The sequence below is a fragment of the Lissotriton vulgaris genome, chromosome 12 (genome assembly GCF_964263255.1).
Source record: "Lissotriton vulgaris chromosome 12, aLisVul1.2, whole genome shotgun sequence".
Classification (NCBI taxonomy): Eukaryota; Metazoa; Chordata; class Amphibia; order Caudata; family Salamandridae; genus Lissotriton; species Lissotriton vulgaris.
Genome location: NC_141700.1, coordinates 163432706 through 163449558, shown reverse-complemented (window position 1 = coordinate 163449558; position 16853 = coordinate 163432706). Strand labels below are relative to the sequence as shown.

The 16853-nt window shown below is 41.3% G+C and overlaps 1 protein-coding gene across 2 annotated transcripts in view; it reads right to left on the bottom strand.

Annotated features, from left to right (window-relative positions):
* Positions 1-16853, bottom strand: part of GNAO1 (G protein subunit alpha o1) — a 687967-nt gene that overhangs the window by 139028 nt on the left and 532086 nt on the right. For both annotated transcript variants that reach the window (XM_086947686.1, XM_086947687.1), the window contains exon 5: positions 16600-16728. In XM_086947686.1, coding sequence (XP_086803812.1) covers positions 16600-16728 — 129 coding nt within the window. The remainder of the gene's footprint in view (positions 1-16599; positions 16729-16853) is intronic.

The following is a 16853-nucleotide window of genomic DNA, read 5'->3' as shown; positions in this document are numbered from 1 at the left end:
GGATATATATAAATGAATGAATAAATAAATAGAAAAGCAAGTGGAAATATCAAAAGCTGAAGATATAAATCCAGCATCACATGAATCTCAAGGAAGATCTAAAATCTAGAAACAATTCACACACGCAGTAGGCAACACCTGCTTTAGCAGTATAAGCAATTAGCAAAAATATTATGACACACTTAAGAGACCACTTCCCTAAACATACTTCAGTACTCCAAGCTCCTATATTTGGACAGTTGAACAGAGACCACAGTATCACTGCCTAATGTCAAGGATGAATTATTTCAACCTTACATTCCCAGATTTGTCCAAGGAATATTTGCAAAAACCTGCAGAATACACTCCCAGGTAGCGAGCAACTGTCTTGGACCAAAGAAATGCCCTCACACCACTGAAATTGCTAAATTTGCCTAAAGTATAATATAGGTTCTCATTTTTAGTGTATAAAGTCATTGGAGTTAAATGCTCCAACTCAGTTTCCTATCTCTGGATTATTACCTGTTTTAAGTAATCCTCTCATCACATGTAAGACAATACAAGATAAAGGAGCTGATTTAGAGTTTGGCCAAGAGGGTACTCAGTCACAACGGCGACGAGTAACCTATCCACCAAACTGAAGGTCTGCCTGCCAGATTACAGACTCCATCTCATAAGGAGAACTTAGACTATCTATAAGGCAATGAATTATCGGCCCACTAGAGCAACTATGCTTGTTGACTGAAGACTCCTTTGGTAAAATCTAGTGAATAAATGCTACATTTTCACATTCCTTTTCTGCTATTCATTGGTGATATACTATGCTTTTAGACATTGGTATAAATCTATGTTTTTTTTCTCACATCTGGATTGGTGGTTTCATAGGTATAAACAATGGTGTACCGTATAATAACACAGTATGTTGTGAGTATATATGTATAATATCTGGAAAAAATCTTCTTAGGCCCTATAAACAAAGTTATGAGAATAATAGAAGCTTGATAAGCTCAAATGTGTATCAGAAATTTAGAATAAGGCCAGAAATGTGTTGTAGTTTAGTCTATTTTATAAGCTGAGTGTGTGTATTTTCTGTATTTTTTAGAAAAAGTTGAGACGGGTTCACCTGACAAAGGCTTTAACGCCGAAACGCACGTCGTGTTTTTCTCTTCTTTAAATCGTCCGCCAGCCTTTAAACTGCTCATTAACCCCTCCTTTAGGTTTTTAACTTTGTACAAGATTGGTTTGTGTATGTTTGTAAAAAACAATCTGTGTTTTGATGTTTATATGTAAAAAGAATGATCAAACAAATATATATAAAAAAGAAATATACACTTGTCATATGTGATGAAATCAGAAAATAAATATAAATGAATAAAGATAAATATCTTCATATCAAAAAAACAACTGTCTTTAGTAATTTAATCGGTAACAATCCTAATGTGCACTATTCTCACATATATTAAGGCCTGGTTTTTCTCATTGTAAATGTATACTATAGATCTCGTGGTTAGCTTGTTGTTTACCCCAACTGTCCATCTCCAATGCTAACATTCTCCTCTGACGGCCTCACAGAGTAAAGATTGGGCTGCCCACCCAATTTAGAGTGACCAGTTTTCACTACTCCTTACCGTCGGGTAAAACCTCGCTTAAAAGGCAGTGAAATCTAAATTACCTCCACACCATGGGGGACAACTCCCATGGTGAGGGGAGGTCATTCGTTTTTGATTTTTTCAAAAACAAAATTCTGCTTTGGTATTTGGTTTTGAAAATAGAAGCATGGTAAAGGTTTGACGGATGGTACAGTCATTTTGACAGTACCATTGTTCAAACTTTTAATACATTGAAAGAAACCACCATGATGGAGATTCCATAAAATCTTAAAATATGTCTGCTAGGATGGTGGATAGCTCCACATTTGGCAGGTGGAGGACCCAAATTATTCTGCCGTACCTACGGATTTATCTCTCTCCGCCAAAGTTTAATTCAGGCCCTAAGCAACGACCAAGTCCATTTTTATTAGCAAACAAAACCCTCCTAAACAGCAAACGCTGGTTTGGAAGTCCGTGTTTTCTACTGTTATGTCATTCCACTTTGACCCAATCACACTATTCTCTTGTGGTGAATTTTCATAACAAATTCCTTGGAGCATGTAGTGGTATACAAATACTACTACAAAGATAGATCTAACTTCGCCATATACCAACATAAGTTTGTTCCTCAAGTCCCACAAAGCTCCACAGATATTGAACCTCTACATTTCACCATATTTTCAGGACTTGAGTCAGTGAACAATAGTATCTAGCAAACATTGTGCATCAGCTCCCTTTCATTCTAAGTATCACCATTCCCTCCTTCAAATTCTTATCACACCAACATTTTTAAATAGGCCCATTTCCACTTTTGTAAGCTTCTTAGACTGCAGGGTCAAGCAGATAGGCTCCTCTTTGATCCAGATTTCTTCTGGTGAGGATTAATATTTTGGGTAAGGAAGTCTCCCTTTCTCCTCTTCTCCAGTAGCGCTCTGGCATCCTAGGAGGTGTATGTTCGCAATGCACCGCTTGTTCTACAGTTACTTGACTTTGGACTGCAGTTTATAAGCAAGGCTGTTCAGCGTTCATCTGAACTGCCTCCACGCTAACCACAATTCAATTTGTCTATTATATTTTCTACGCTACCTTATTTGCTGAAATTACATTAAGAAAAACACTTCTGAGCTTTAAGGCTCCAAAGTCAAAATCTTTAAAAGCACTATCATCAGAAACCAAGGTTAAATACATGCCAAATGAACTTGTACTGCTCATATCAAAATAATGGCAGCTTACATGTATCCAGCAATGGCCACTTTAGATCCTGGAAAAGGGAGTAATTATAAATCTCAAAATGAGTATACTTAGTTGGATGTGACAAATTGAAATCATTTATATAATATCAATAAAATTACTATAATGAAACATACAAAGAAATTGTATCCAACAATTTTAAATATGATGTACTAAAAAAGAACTCTACAAGTATTGTGTCACTAATCCAATTAAAATCACCTACCTGTATGAAAAGTGATTATTAAGTGCCAGAGTGGTATGCTGCATAATTTGTGCAAATGTAAGAAGCACTGAGTGTGGAAGCTGAATATTATTTTAGTGAAAATAGAGTGAGGCACATTACAATCCAGCATTCAGAGAAATTCCTGCAGTAAAAATGTGCATGTAATGTACAACTATTTCACAGCTCTTTTGTATGCTACTTACATTTTGACCAATCCAACTGACAGAAACAATATGTCACAAACCATTTAGCTACTGTGCTAAGCTGAAGGCCTGGGGCAGGGTAAGCGAGGATTAAAGGGATCATTACGCATTTTTTTTGTGGCACCCAAGCAAAGAAAATTAAGTGGAATGAGAATTCTTCAGGTTTAACATTCCACTCACCGGATCACTCACAAAAGAAAACTAGGGTGAAAAACTAAAGAAGAAATATATAACAAATGGAGGAGGAGGCCAGTGTGTTTACAAAAGATAGTGTTGGCAAGGTTTAAGATTCGCATAACAATTCTGCTAGATGTAATAACAACCTCAGAGATTAAGTGAGTTTATGGAAAGATTTGGTGGCATCACCACTACAAAACCTTTTCAATAGCTCACAGTTCAATGGCTAGGCTCTGAAGCACTAAGAAGGCCATGAAGAAGTTCTGAAACACGAAGGCGACTCACGAGACAAGCAAGAAACTATGGTATCACAAAGATGTATTTCATTTGCTCCAATATTACAAACTCCTTGAAAGGCCGCAATGAAAATCAATAGTACCATATGAAACAATTACTTAACTTCTGTAACAATATTTCTGGTTCATACCTAATCTTCCCATAGATTTCTCATTTTAAGAATATGCTTCCAGTCATTAGACTGAACGAAAACTGCTTTTCCACAGCAGTAGCTCGCTAGTGCAACAAAGTGGCGGCATGAGAGGTCAGCTGTAACTCTGCCCACCGGACAGGACAACACCGAAGAATAATTGCCGCCAGCCTGTGAGCTGATGTTCGTTCCTGATACTCTTCACTCCTCAGTGCAAAGGACCACCGAGAGAGCATCAATTACCACACATCCCTTTGCATAACTTGGTATCTTATCAGTCACAGCATTATCTCACAGGAGAGGAGGGCAGGCAGTGAGGAATCTGTGGGAATTTTATATCTACATCTAAACTTTATGTATTCTCCTGAAGTATTGTTAACAAATGTTTATTTAATTATTTATTTAAACATTTGTTCACCCAGCGGGTAAGTTGGCGCTATCAAATTGCCAGTCTACACTGAGGTTTCTCTGGGGAATTGTAGAAGGGGGAGATGTGGTATACTTCGGCTAAATAGGAAAAGGCCATGTCTTCAGGTCCCTCCTAAAGCTCTGCAGGTTTGGGTTTGTTCTCAGGGTAATTGGTAATTTATTCCAGATTTGTGCTGCCTTTACTTGAAAGGATCTCCCACCAAGCCTTGTCTTTTTTAAACTAGGCACACAGACCAGGCTTGCTGAAGACGATCTTAAGGACCGTGGGCGTTTATAATAACAGAATTTCTTTTGTAGAGCCCTAGGTCCAATTCCATTCAGGGTTCTGTGCATTATGCACATGGCTTTAACGATACATCTTTCCTTAACCCGTAACCAGTGGAGTTCTTTCAGAGTGCCAGACGCAGAGTTGAATCTAGTCGAGTGCAAAGCTAATTTGGCGCCCAACACTTGCATCCTGTTTAGCCTTTTAAACAGATATTCTGAAGCTCTTGTTAAGAGAGAATTCTAGTCTGCAAAAGACTGTACATTGCACTACAAACTTCCTAGTGGGTTGTGGTAAAAGAGGAACGATTTTTCTCAAGTTCCCTCATAAATCCATGGTAGGTAACCACTGTTTTGTTAACATGACCCTTATAAGAAAGTAAGAAAGTTTTTCGTCAATTTGGACCCCTAGGTTCTGGACTGATTTAGCTGTTTTCAGGTCTGTGCCCTTTATCCACATTCAAAAATTTCTAGGAAGTTGATACTGTAATTTTCCCCGGGGAACAGCACAGAAATTCAGGTTTCCTTCAGTTGAATGTAGGTATATTCCTATTGAGCCAATTAGCCACCACAGTTAAACATGAAAGCTTTCCAGCTGGGAAGTATTAATTGCTAAGGAAAAAATGTCTTTAAGTTCTGACTCTAAAGGGGGAGGGATACTGTCTGAAGTCTTCCAGAAAGGTAATAGTTAAAGGCGCCACCTACCCCAATCTCTTTTAATCGATTAAGTAGGATTTGGGGTGGACAGTGTCAAAACGAAAGACCCAAAAGGACCAGGACCGCCACCTGACCACATCAACCCTCATCCATAGTTCATCTGTTGCCAAACCTAGTGTAGTCTCCATGCAGTGGGTGGGTCCGAACGCCATTTGCTCAGGTTCTAGTAGATTCCTGTATTCCAGGAAACCAGCTAGAATTTTACTTATGTACTTCTCAGGGATCTTAACCGGGAATGGGAGCTGGGAAATTGGGCAGTATTTCCTGGGGTTGTTAATGCCAGCCAAAGGTTTTTTTAAAGCATTGTAGTAACCAGCACCTTCTTTCAGGCAACTGGCACCATTCTTGTAGCTAAAGACTGATAAATCTTTTCTAGAGCTGAGAAAAGTTCAGTAGCTCTATTCTACCAGATTCTGGTGGGGATATGGTCTAGAGGAGAGCCTGAGGAGATTGATTAAGATCTCAGGTACACCCAAATAACCCACTCTTGGGGTATAGCTTATTAGCTGACCCTCAGAAGGGGGACCACTCTTCCATTCGAAATCACAAATATATATTTTGCTTGTGATGGATACATCTTCCTGCAGATTCCTCACCTTAACAATGAACCTCAAAGCAATACGCTGCAGGAGATGGGATTGAGTAGTGCTGATTAACCAAGGAGTCATGCAACACAACTTTGGCAAAGTATCCATCACTTTGTGCCTGCACCCTGAGGCAGTAATGTTTCCCTAAAGTATGCAAAGATTACCACGTTGACACCCTGTAGGTGCCAGCCATCAGAACGCCTCTCTTGCAGTCACTGCCCTAGTGGAATAGGCATTGGTACCCTCTAGAAGGTTTTTCTTGGACAAAGTATAGCTGCTCCGTATACAGAGAATGACCCAATATGAAATGGTATATTTGGTCACTGCCTTGCCTTTCTTGCCTCCAGCAAAGCCTACTCTGTCCTCTCAAGTACGGTTGATATAGTAGGAGGTTGCATGCCTGGGCTCCAGTCTATGGAGCTGCTCCTCCTTGGTGGGATGAGAAGAAAACTGGAAAAGTGAAAGACTGGGCCATGAATTGTAGAAACCACTTTGGAAAAGAAGGTTGGGCTGGGACAGAGGACTACCTTGTCCAGATAGAAAACTTTGAAAGATGTAACAAACTGAAAGCCTGACGTTCCCCAACTATTTGCCCTTAAATTATTTTTTTTAAAACAGTTTTCAGCAGTAGACCTCAAACTTGCCAACTGCACATCGGCTCAATTGGGGATATAATAATACTGATTTGTAAAGAGCATAGCTACTTCTACCGAAGTGTCCCAGCATTATCCAAAAAGGATATAGTGCTTTTAGGCCAACAATATTAACATTGGATAAAAAAACACGTTTTTAAATGTTTCATAAAAAGAACTTCAAAAAGTAGTTTTCAAATTTTTACTGGCAAGGCAATCCAAATATTAAGAGCCAGAAATTTGAAGGAGGGACCCCAATTCTAGCTTTATACTTTTTGGGAACCTTGCGCTAACCTAGCACTGCAGGATCTCAGATTTCTAGAAGGGGTGTAAGACATAATCAAAGTCTGGACATGACGTGGGCCTGAAGCCGACAATGCCTTGTAGCTGCAGGACAAGGCTTTAAATTGAACCCGCTTTCCCATTGCCAGTCAATGAAGTTCTCTTAAGCCAGCCTTAATAGAAGCACGTCTAGTGATATTTAACAGCAAACATGCTGCTGAGTTTTGAATTCTCTGTAACCTGTTAAGTTTTAGGCAATTGGTGTCCATCCAATTTGCCACCTCAAAAAGACACAGATCCAGCTGAGGGGTAGTTACACTTTGATTTTGGGACATGGTAATAATTAATTGCTTATCATCTGCATAGGAGATTATGGGGAAGCCACAGGCGTCTACAATATCGGCCAACGGCTGAATGTAAACATTAAAAAGAGCAGGACTCAAGGAAGATCCCCCCCCTGGGGATCTCCTTGTTGGAATGGGTAGTCCTTAGAGTGGAAAGATTTTAAAGCTACCTGAAATGTTCTATTTTGTCCAAATGAGGGAAGCCAACGTAGTGTCGCATTGCCAATACCACACTCCCACAGTCTTTTTAATAAGATATTGTGGGAGAGGATTGAACACAAATTTTCCATTCCCAATAATAATGCAGATTCTGTGCCATGGAAGGGCGAAAGTATTGGGACAAATGGAGAAAATTATTAGTTCATAAAAAGCTGGAAAGCTGTTTACTGATATTTTTCCGTGATTTGTAGAGAAAGGTAGCAAGAAAATTGGATGGTATTTTTCACGATGTGAAGGCTCCATTGTAGATTTTTTTTAGTAGCGGACTTACCATTGCATGTTTCCAGGTCTGCGGATCTCAACTAGAAATAAAGGATACATTCACTAGTTCACATAGAACGAGGAAGATGACTACAGACCCATGCTCCCAAATATATGGCCAGGCAGGTGCAATTGATGACTATGATTTAATAGAATTACAAAGATCTGATATTTTCTTCTTTTGAATGGGATGAAATTTCAATAGCCACAAGATCTCATCAGCTGAAAATGACCAGTTATTAATTTGGGGCCAGCTTTTCTCACCTCAGTCAGAAAAGTGGCACATATTTTACTGACATTTTGAGAAAAGAAAGCATCCAGCTCACTGCACCTCTCAGATAAGGGTGGAACCAGAGGAGCGATTGATGACAGTATAGTTAATGACTTGACTATAGAGTAAAGCCCTTTTGATGAGTTGGCAGCATTCTGGATTTTATCCACATTGTATTCTTTACGGATTCGTTGATGGTAGTCGTTTAAAGCTGCCATATATGTCACTTTACATGCAGGGTCATATGCTTTCAGCCATAATCATTGTAAGTTTGTACACATCAATAATAAATCAGCCGACTGAAGACTTTAATCTAGATGAACACCGCTTGGTTGCAGAAATTTGTTTATCCAAAGCCCTCACAATCCAGCAGTCTACATCTTTATTGGCCTTTTCAACATTGTTGGCCAGAGTAGGTTTAGGATTGTCCAAAAGTAGATGGTAAGGTGCCAAATTAGCGCATGGTTTGGACCATAAGGGAGTGGGCGTCAGACCCTTCTCACGTCTCATGACAGTCACTGTCATAGGAACAGTTAGATGATCTAACAATGTCAGAGGAATGAGATCCTTGATTTTCTGGTAAAAGAAAACCGGTCTAAAATATGGCCTGCTGCGCGAGTTGGACAAAATACTTGAGGGTTGTAAACTTTCCAAGTCTCCAATAATGTTTTCGAAGGTGCGCAAATAGGGTTTTTAAAGTGTAAATTAATAACTCCATGTATAATAAAATGTAAGTGTTCCATAACTAATGGAGTAATAATGTCCATCAATGTACTGTCAAATTTGAAAATCGGCCCAGGTGGATGATAAATTAATATTCCTTAAAAAGAGAAATCTTTACCTAATTGAAGCGAAATAGATAATGCTTCGCATCTGGGAATCTTTAAATCTAAGGCACAGTAGTTTGTCCTGCTCTAAAAATAATAGTGAGCCCACCTCCTCTTTGATCAGCCCTGTCTTGCCCAACTATGGTAAAGTCCTGTGGAGACAGCCTGAATAATACCAGGGGACAAGCACTCCCTGAGCCCAGTCTCAGTTAAGAATAAAACGTCTGGATAAAAAAAATCCATATCAAAATTAAAGATATCTAATTTGTGTTTTACCATAGAAGATTCCGTTGTGTAACAAAGAAGTCACAATATTTTCAACGTATCTCCCTCTTGGCTACATCCATGAAATGCACACACGGTGTGGGGGGAACTGGGTGCCAGGCAAATAACTCTGCACCGGAGAAAGATTTGGGTTCAAGACCAAAAGAACTAAGAGTCATGCCTCCTGGAGTTGTCTGGTCATAGAGGGGCTTGCCTTTGGTGCGCCCTTAGCCTGCCATCTGGAAGGGGCGTGTCTCAGGACGGGAAGTGCACACGAAATCAGGGGGGCCAAAATAATCCAAACTGCAGCCCAGCAACTCCTCTCCCCACTGGGATGACATCAAGAAAGTCGATACAAGATTCAAATTCTACTGAGAGACAAACTAAATGGAAGGAAAGAAATTAAGCAAACCTTTAGAAAAAAATGCGCCACTAGTCCGATCTTAGTAATAATAATGGCTGATCAACGAGAAACATACAGACTGACTGGGAAGCCATTAACTGTAGCCAAAGCAAGTCCCTGTTGTGCAACAAACAGTGCGCAATGCAGGACATCAGAAAGGCATAATTAAAAGCTTCATGACTCACACAACGGCATAAATTAGCTCCAGTGACCAGTATAAATAGATTTTGTAGCTGGATTTCTGACAGCCAAGCTAACATCTGCAACTTCATCCAGAAGGCAAAAGGCTACTACCGGGCACCACTCAATCTCAGCTTTTGCAACCATAGTGCCTGGGAACTGCGGATGAGAATCTTCTTAATGCTGCGATAGACGGTTCATGCTGTGTGAGAAAGGGACAAGTTGGTTGAATACTGTGTGCCAACAGATTGGTGTACCAGATCCTGCTTGCTAATTCAGATTCTTCTGGAAGAATTTTGCAACCAGGGGAATCAATGAAAACACATATAGCAGCCCTTGAAGGCATCTCCCAAGGGACAATAAAGAAGGAAGTGTATGGCACAAAACTGAGGATGCTTTCAGTTTCATAATTATGGTCCATAACAAGGGAGGTATGCCTTCATGGCAAGGTAGACTGACAACAGAACTAGCACATTTAGGTGTAAATTCTGCTCCATGATGGACCTGCCACCATGTACCTCAGATGGGCACCAAAGTCCACCCAGTAGATATCCCTGCCCACGGTAGTCCTTGCCTGTAACATGCTGAATGGACCACCCATGCAGAGATTGTAGATGTTCGTTCACCAGTGTAGGTGCCAGTGGACTGACAAGAAGATTTGCACCTGAGCAGAGAGACTCCATTGGTGTTGAAGCCTCTGCCACCTCATGCACCACTGGCATGAAGAGCAAAGAGGACGAACTTGGTGATGAGGGCAAGCAGATGTAAGATCTCTAGGACTGGAAAATTACGTTCCCATTTTCTATTATCTTTTGAGTGTGAAATAAGGCCTTCATGTGGGTTGTGTCCATAACTGCCTAAATGAAATGCGGACCTGAACTTTTGGGCATTGATGGATGAAGCCCAAATCGTTCAAAATAGCCTTATTAGTACTTTTTGTTTTTATTAATATTGGTACAATGCTAATAAGTAAAGGAAGCAGAATCATGTGCCCTTTTCTTCTACGGGCAGCAAGTCCACAGTCCCTTTGCTCATCATAGCAAAACCTTGTCTCCAGAATTGAGTGTGTGTCGAAAAGCACGCCCTCGTAGAAGCCGGACAGTGCAGAGAAAGAAAGAGGCGGGAAAGGTAAGGCATAGCCCTTGAGGGTCAATTTTAAGCAAGGACTGCTGGAGAGGCAATCTGTAAGATTTCAGTTAAAATGTTAGACTGGCCCTTCAGAGGATAAGGTCAGTTCTAAATCGTCCAGCTTTCTACACCACTGTGGTAAAGGCAGACAATTTCTCTACTGGATGGCCAAAGTGGTAAGGAAAAAGCCCTTCTGGTGAGGTATCCATGCAACTGGCATTTTGTAATTCAAGATACAGGCTAGCATTGGACTATGAGGAAACAAGCACGTTGTCAGACTTCGGGTCATCATCTTGTGCATTGCTATAATCCCAAATCAGGCATGTTTATGACAAGGGAGAATGATCAAACAACTCCCCCATCCCAGCAGAATGTAAGGAGGCTGATCAGGAAAGCAAGACTTGGCCTTATTTTTTGTCACCTGGATAATTTATAGCAACTAAGAGGGCAGTGGCAATGACCACTCCTAGTGCTGGGCTGTGACCGGGTCTGTAATCGTGGATGGCATCAGACTGGCAAAAGACAATCCCATGGTCCCGGTTTACATTCAAGGTACCAAGGATGAAGCCTGTGATTATCTCAAGATTTGTCCAATTCCGAGCCGCTAGAGTCACATAGCCCAAAGATGCGGGCCAAAAGTGGGAAGTGGCTCAAAAGGTGCTGGAGTCATCCTTAAGATATTAAACATGGACAGATGGAAGGGCCCAACCTTAAAGGGGGAAATGGGGGTAAATGGAGTTTTGAGGGGTGAGGGAGTGAGGTTTAGGAGAGGGAGCAGCAGCAGATGGAGAAGGGAATTTGGGTTGGATCTTTTCCAAATTCACAATTGGCTCAATGGCCCAGCACAGCTATGGAGAATAGTATTATGACTGTGAATGGACCCAGGACAGTTTCTTCAACGAAAAATATTTCTCCCTATTGTGATGTTTGGGGAAAGAACTGAGCAGACTTGCCTCTAAGGGAAGGTGCAAACTTCGGTGGCTTCCTGCGAGTGTTGGCCAAAAATAACTTCTAGTCCCCGATTTCCTTTGGGGGCATCAGGAAACTCAAGTTGCATACTGCAGAGTCATAGTCAATGGGAAGACATCACATTTAGATGTCTTGTGGATCCAGTGGACATGCGCTTGCGTCAATTATGATAGGACTAGCTCATAAAACGATGGTTGAAAGATGATAAAAGTCTGTTGATTAAACCCCAATAGAGTGCACAAAAACATTGCAATGAGGGACTGAAAAAGTACGGACATCAGAGTGCAAGTTTGCACCATTTCTACATCGGTGTTGTCATGTCCTGTTGAAAGAGTCATAGCTGAAGCTGCATAGCCATAGTTGTCAGCGCTGAAGAGCTATTGTTGGGGAAAAGGAATTTCGGACCAACATGGCCCCTAGAAGCTTATTCTTAAACTGAGGAACCTGTTTAAGAACTTAACAGTTACATATGGGTTGCGCTTTGGATGTTGGAGACTGCAATGAAAAGGGAATATGAATGTAAGTGTTCTTTTCAGGAGACTGGGCACTACTTATGTGAAAGGATAGTTCGCTTGTAGCTCATGTCACAGATGCTACTTGGGCCCGTCTTGGAAGTTCTCTCCCTACTCAATATGGTTGTAGGTGTGAGAAGGAAGGCTAGGATAACATTATGCAGCTCTGAACACCAATTTACTTCCAATGCCAATACCTAGGCAATGACAATGTGGCACTGGGCCATGCACAATCTGCTCAACTCCTTTCATTTGTGTAAATGTAAATGTACAGGAATTGATATAGCGCAAATCACCGAGCGGTTTCTAAGCGCTTGCTTAGGGAACCGGTCCTGGCATTTCCCTGTAAGATAACCCCGGCAGGGTATCCGCAAGGTGAAAGCCAGGCATCCCGCCGCGAGGGGCCGTTGTGGAGATTAAGCAAGCTATTGCCCAGAGTCGCAGAGTGTGAACCCGTGAATCGAGTAGGCACCGGAGCGAGAATTGTCGAGTCCATGGACATTTTTAGGACTCAAGACCCCGCCGAGCCAGGAATTGAACCCTGGTCCCGGGCTGACCTCTGCTTCCAGGTCTGCCTCCTCTAACCAGTGAGCCACACTTCTCTTGAAAGTAGAGAGGCTGGAGCGCCTGCTCCTATCATTGCTTGGGCTAGGCATGGCTTTTTTTGGGGTCATATAAGGCTGAGATGGCTCGTGCCACCAGCACCTCGCTTGAACCACCATCTTACATGTGTTCCGTTGCCACACCTTCATACCTCCCTACCAAACATCAGGCTAGTTTTGCACTGGGCTTCCAAGCTAATCAAGGTCTCTGATATTATTAGGGGCCAATCAAGAACACCTCCCTAATAGAGTTCTTGCATCAAGGCTGGCAAGAGCCAGTGGTAGAGACTGTTTCAGAAGAATGTATTTGTACTAGTTATAAACAGAGGACAGGTGCCAGGTCACAGCTTGCTGTCTAGGTAAGGTGAAGTGGCGTAAGGTGAACTATCTGTTGGGCCAGAATGTTTGGAGAATCGAAGAGAAAGCAGGGGCCTTCTGTCAGTTCTGTGGGGCTCAAAAGTAGACCTTCTCAGATGGATATCCTGATGCTGTGGTGTTTCTCTTTCGACCTAGGGCCTTCTCAGTCGTTTGCTGCTGCACTGATGGTGAGTGTCCGGCAAGGAAGAGGTGCATCGCAACATGTACAGTGGCACTGCCCACCGTACATGTCTCATACTGAGATACCACTGACCAATCTGGCACCTAATACAACCTGCATGACCACTGTCTGCTGGCCCTGGGATCATCCACCTTTTCAAAAACTACTGCCAAACAGTACGCTCATTCAACCTATTTTCCACCCTACTTCAGAGAAGCTATAGGATGGAAGAACCATAAGAATGAAGATTATTTTCTCTGGGTGAATGGCCACCCCCTTTTTGGAACCCTGTTAGTACTTCATGATATGATTTGAACTGGTTTTAATGTAAATGTGGACAATGTTTAACGGACGGCATTACTATATTTTATAATCAATATTAATGCCCAATGAACTTCTGAGATAAAAGACTAATTATGCAAATGATGTTCTTGTGTATATTATGGATGATTGGCTCAGGATGCTGTATAGGTTTCTCATATACGGACTACACTTTCGGTTTACTATAAACTTGGCGAAGTCCACTCTACATCTAGTATGGGGTTGCTGAATCGGTCATTTCCCAGAATAAAATCTTATTGTGGACAAAAAGAGGCTCCGGTACTTGAGCATGGAATTCATTATTTAGAGAAACTAATTTATGGAACAACATCTTTTTTGTCGTTATTTACAAATTTAAGGAAGAAGTCGAGCACTGTGGGAGATTAACCTTGTAGCTGTTGGGCAAGGTTGCTCTGTTTACAGTGATATGCCATACAGATCACTGCACACCTTAAAAAATACTTTGTCTTGAATCCTAGAAAACAAACCATAAAGAGAGTTGATGTTTCTCTTGGTACCCTACACTATGTGGTAGGTATACCACTGAAAGTCACTTCTTACATTATGCAGACAAGCCCACAAGGGGATAATATTGGTGATCTCATCTAAAACAATTCAATGTGTGTGTTTATGCCGTGCTAGAGGGGCCATCAGTCTACTGGGGCCCATTAGTAATGCAATTATATAACTTATCTGCATTTCCAATTTGGGGTAAAGTGGTTGAGTTTCTGCCCCTTGCAATAGGCAGAGTGAGGAAGGCTAAGAAGGCAACTATCAACCTTGTGGGCTGAAAAGAAAGGTAATGAAGAAACCCCTTCATGGACAGGGATTATCCTCTAGTAGTTCTCGGACAAACTGCGTGATATCATAGGACAGTTGGGTGTAAAGTTATTTAATGGAACCTATAGCGATTTCAACATAGCCTAACTGAGAACTACTGTTGTCTTAGGGTGTGGGACGATGCACAGGATTATTTCCTACTATTAGACAGGACACCGATGGAAGAATAGATAGAGAGGATGGTCTTTAGAAGTTATGGATGTCTCCTAAATTGTAATGTGGCGGAAAGGACCTTTGTCCACAAACTCTCGAGCTGAGCTGAGATTCAGCACTGGGATAAAGTACATAGGGAAAGACCTCAGTACCAGGGCAAGGTATGTTGTACATCTCTGCTGAAAACAGTGCAGAGAGTAGTATCAAAAGTTTCGGAGGGCACGCCCTGAGAGAAGGAGGGAGCACTCCGCACGCTGTCCAACAACGCATAGCTGGATGCCATGCTCAGCACCTGCCTGGGAGTCCTCGCCGCCTGGACTGCTCTAGTCTAGGCACTTCCAGTCGTCTGGTGGGGTGTTCTATGAGCTGCATTGAGCACCGGATGTAAAAGGTGGCAGCAGGACTGCAAACTTTAATTTTCATTCAAGAGCTATGAGATGGTCAAGAAGTTTTTTTTGTTTACCCTTTGTGGTTTTTAACTCTTAGATGGGACACCCTTATGGAGAAACTGGATTCAGTTCACATATACTATTTTAGGCAAGGCGGTAGCGTGGATGAAGAGATGAGAAACTCTTTACTTGGACAATCAAGAGGTAAACTCCACAGACCTGTGCAGCATCAAGCATCTAGTCCTTGACAGTATGTCCCTGACGTCTCACATGGACAGGCTGGGAATATGGAGGGAGACTGGGCTGTCAGGACACAAGAGGACCTTTTATGCTTTGAGGGTGATGGTGACCCACAGAGATATTGTGCACGAGCTGGGTGGCATTGTGCGTTTCAAGGCACACAAATAGGCTAGAGTTACCAGATGCATTGGGATAACTAGGTTTTATGGGAATACTATGGGTTGAAAGTGTTTCACCTGGACAATTTTCTCGCTGGAAGCAAGCTTAATATCACGTTGAAATTAAAGGGGTTCGGAGAAATGGAGATGAACCAAGGGAATCTGGTGCAGTGTCCAAAATTCGCCCAGTAATTTGTGAATTCTAAAGGGAGTCTCAGAAAATCAACTTGTGATCTCACAGTATCTTCCCAGCCCCCTTTGAATTCCTGATACTCATGGCACTGATAAACACTCTCCTCTACTGAAGGGCGAGAGTTTGAAGGTGGGTAGGCTCAGCCAAATTCTAGCTCACTTGTTGATTTCATGGTGGATGCTTCTATCAAAATCTCACAGCTTTAAGCATTATTAATTCAAAGGTATACAGATAGCAAATATAATAAATTGAATTGTTTTGGTAATCTTATTAATGACTTCATAAAACCTTCTAATATATGATTTGTGAGCCAGACTGAGAATAAGTTAATTCCATAGATCTGAATTTTTTGGGTTATCTATTGTTCCAATTGTCAGCATCACCGTGTTTCGCCCAAAAGATGGAGCGCAGTCTTAGGGCTTTTTCTAGATTAAGATAACATTCAGGTTCCGAAAGGAAATGGGTGTGGTAATGGAGAGCAAGAAATGAGAAGCCATCATAGTTTAAATTGAAACAAGTAACCTAAAAAATTAAAAATTAAATTATTATTTTATTCTGAATACGGCCGACAAATTGGGAGTTAGAATTTTTCATGAAAATAATAAGATTACCAGCAACATCCAATAACTGTTGCCTTGCTATCTGTAAATGCACCATTATACCTTTGAATTAATAATTCATAAAGCAGTAAGACTTTGGTAAAAGCATCCACCATAGGATTAACTAGAGAACTAACTAGGTCTACAGCCTATACCTAGATGGGATGCACAACCGAACACTAATTCTATGAGTATGAGACTGTGTATTCGGGTGTAGCATGTTGACAAATAAGCTTCTTTTTCCGCATCTAGCCGAATTGTACGAGACCATCCATGACCTCAAAGACGTTACAATTGGTGATTATCATTGATTTAACTTTCTGTTTTTATTGCAGCTTCTATTTTTTTTCTAACAGTTTTGGAGAGTCACAGACATTCAGAATTCATGATTTGCTTCATTTTCGTTTTTCTGGGTTTAAGGAACATTGCTTCCATTTTGAACTCACCTGAAGTGGAGGTTTTTGAATGTGAAGTGAGTTTCTACAATGCCAGTTGTCTTGACCCTGGTTCGGAGGATATCCTGCTCTGTGGGCTGATAGTCGCCAGCGCCAATTCGATCTAAGCTGTCTAGGTAGCTGCAAGAAAAAATATACATATTTGAGTTATCTATTTTGACAAAAGAAGCATTATGGTGACATTAATGCACATGTGAAAGACACAATATAAACAACTGTGTATACATTCATTTTTAAGGGCTGTG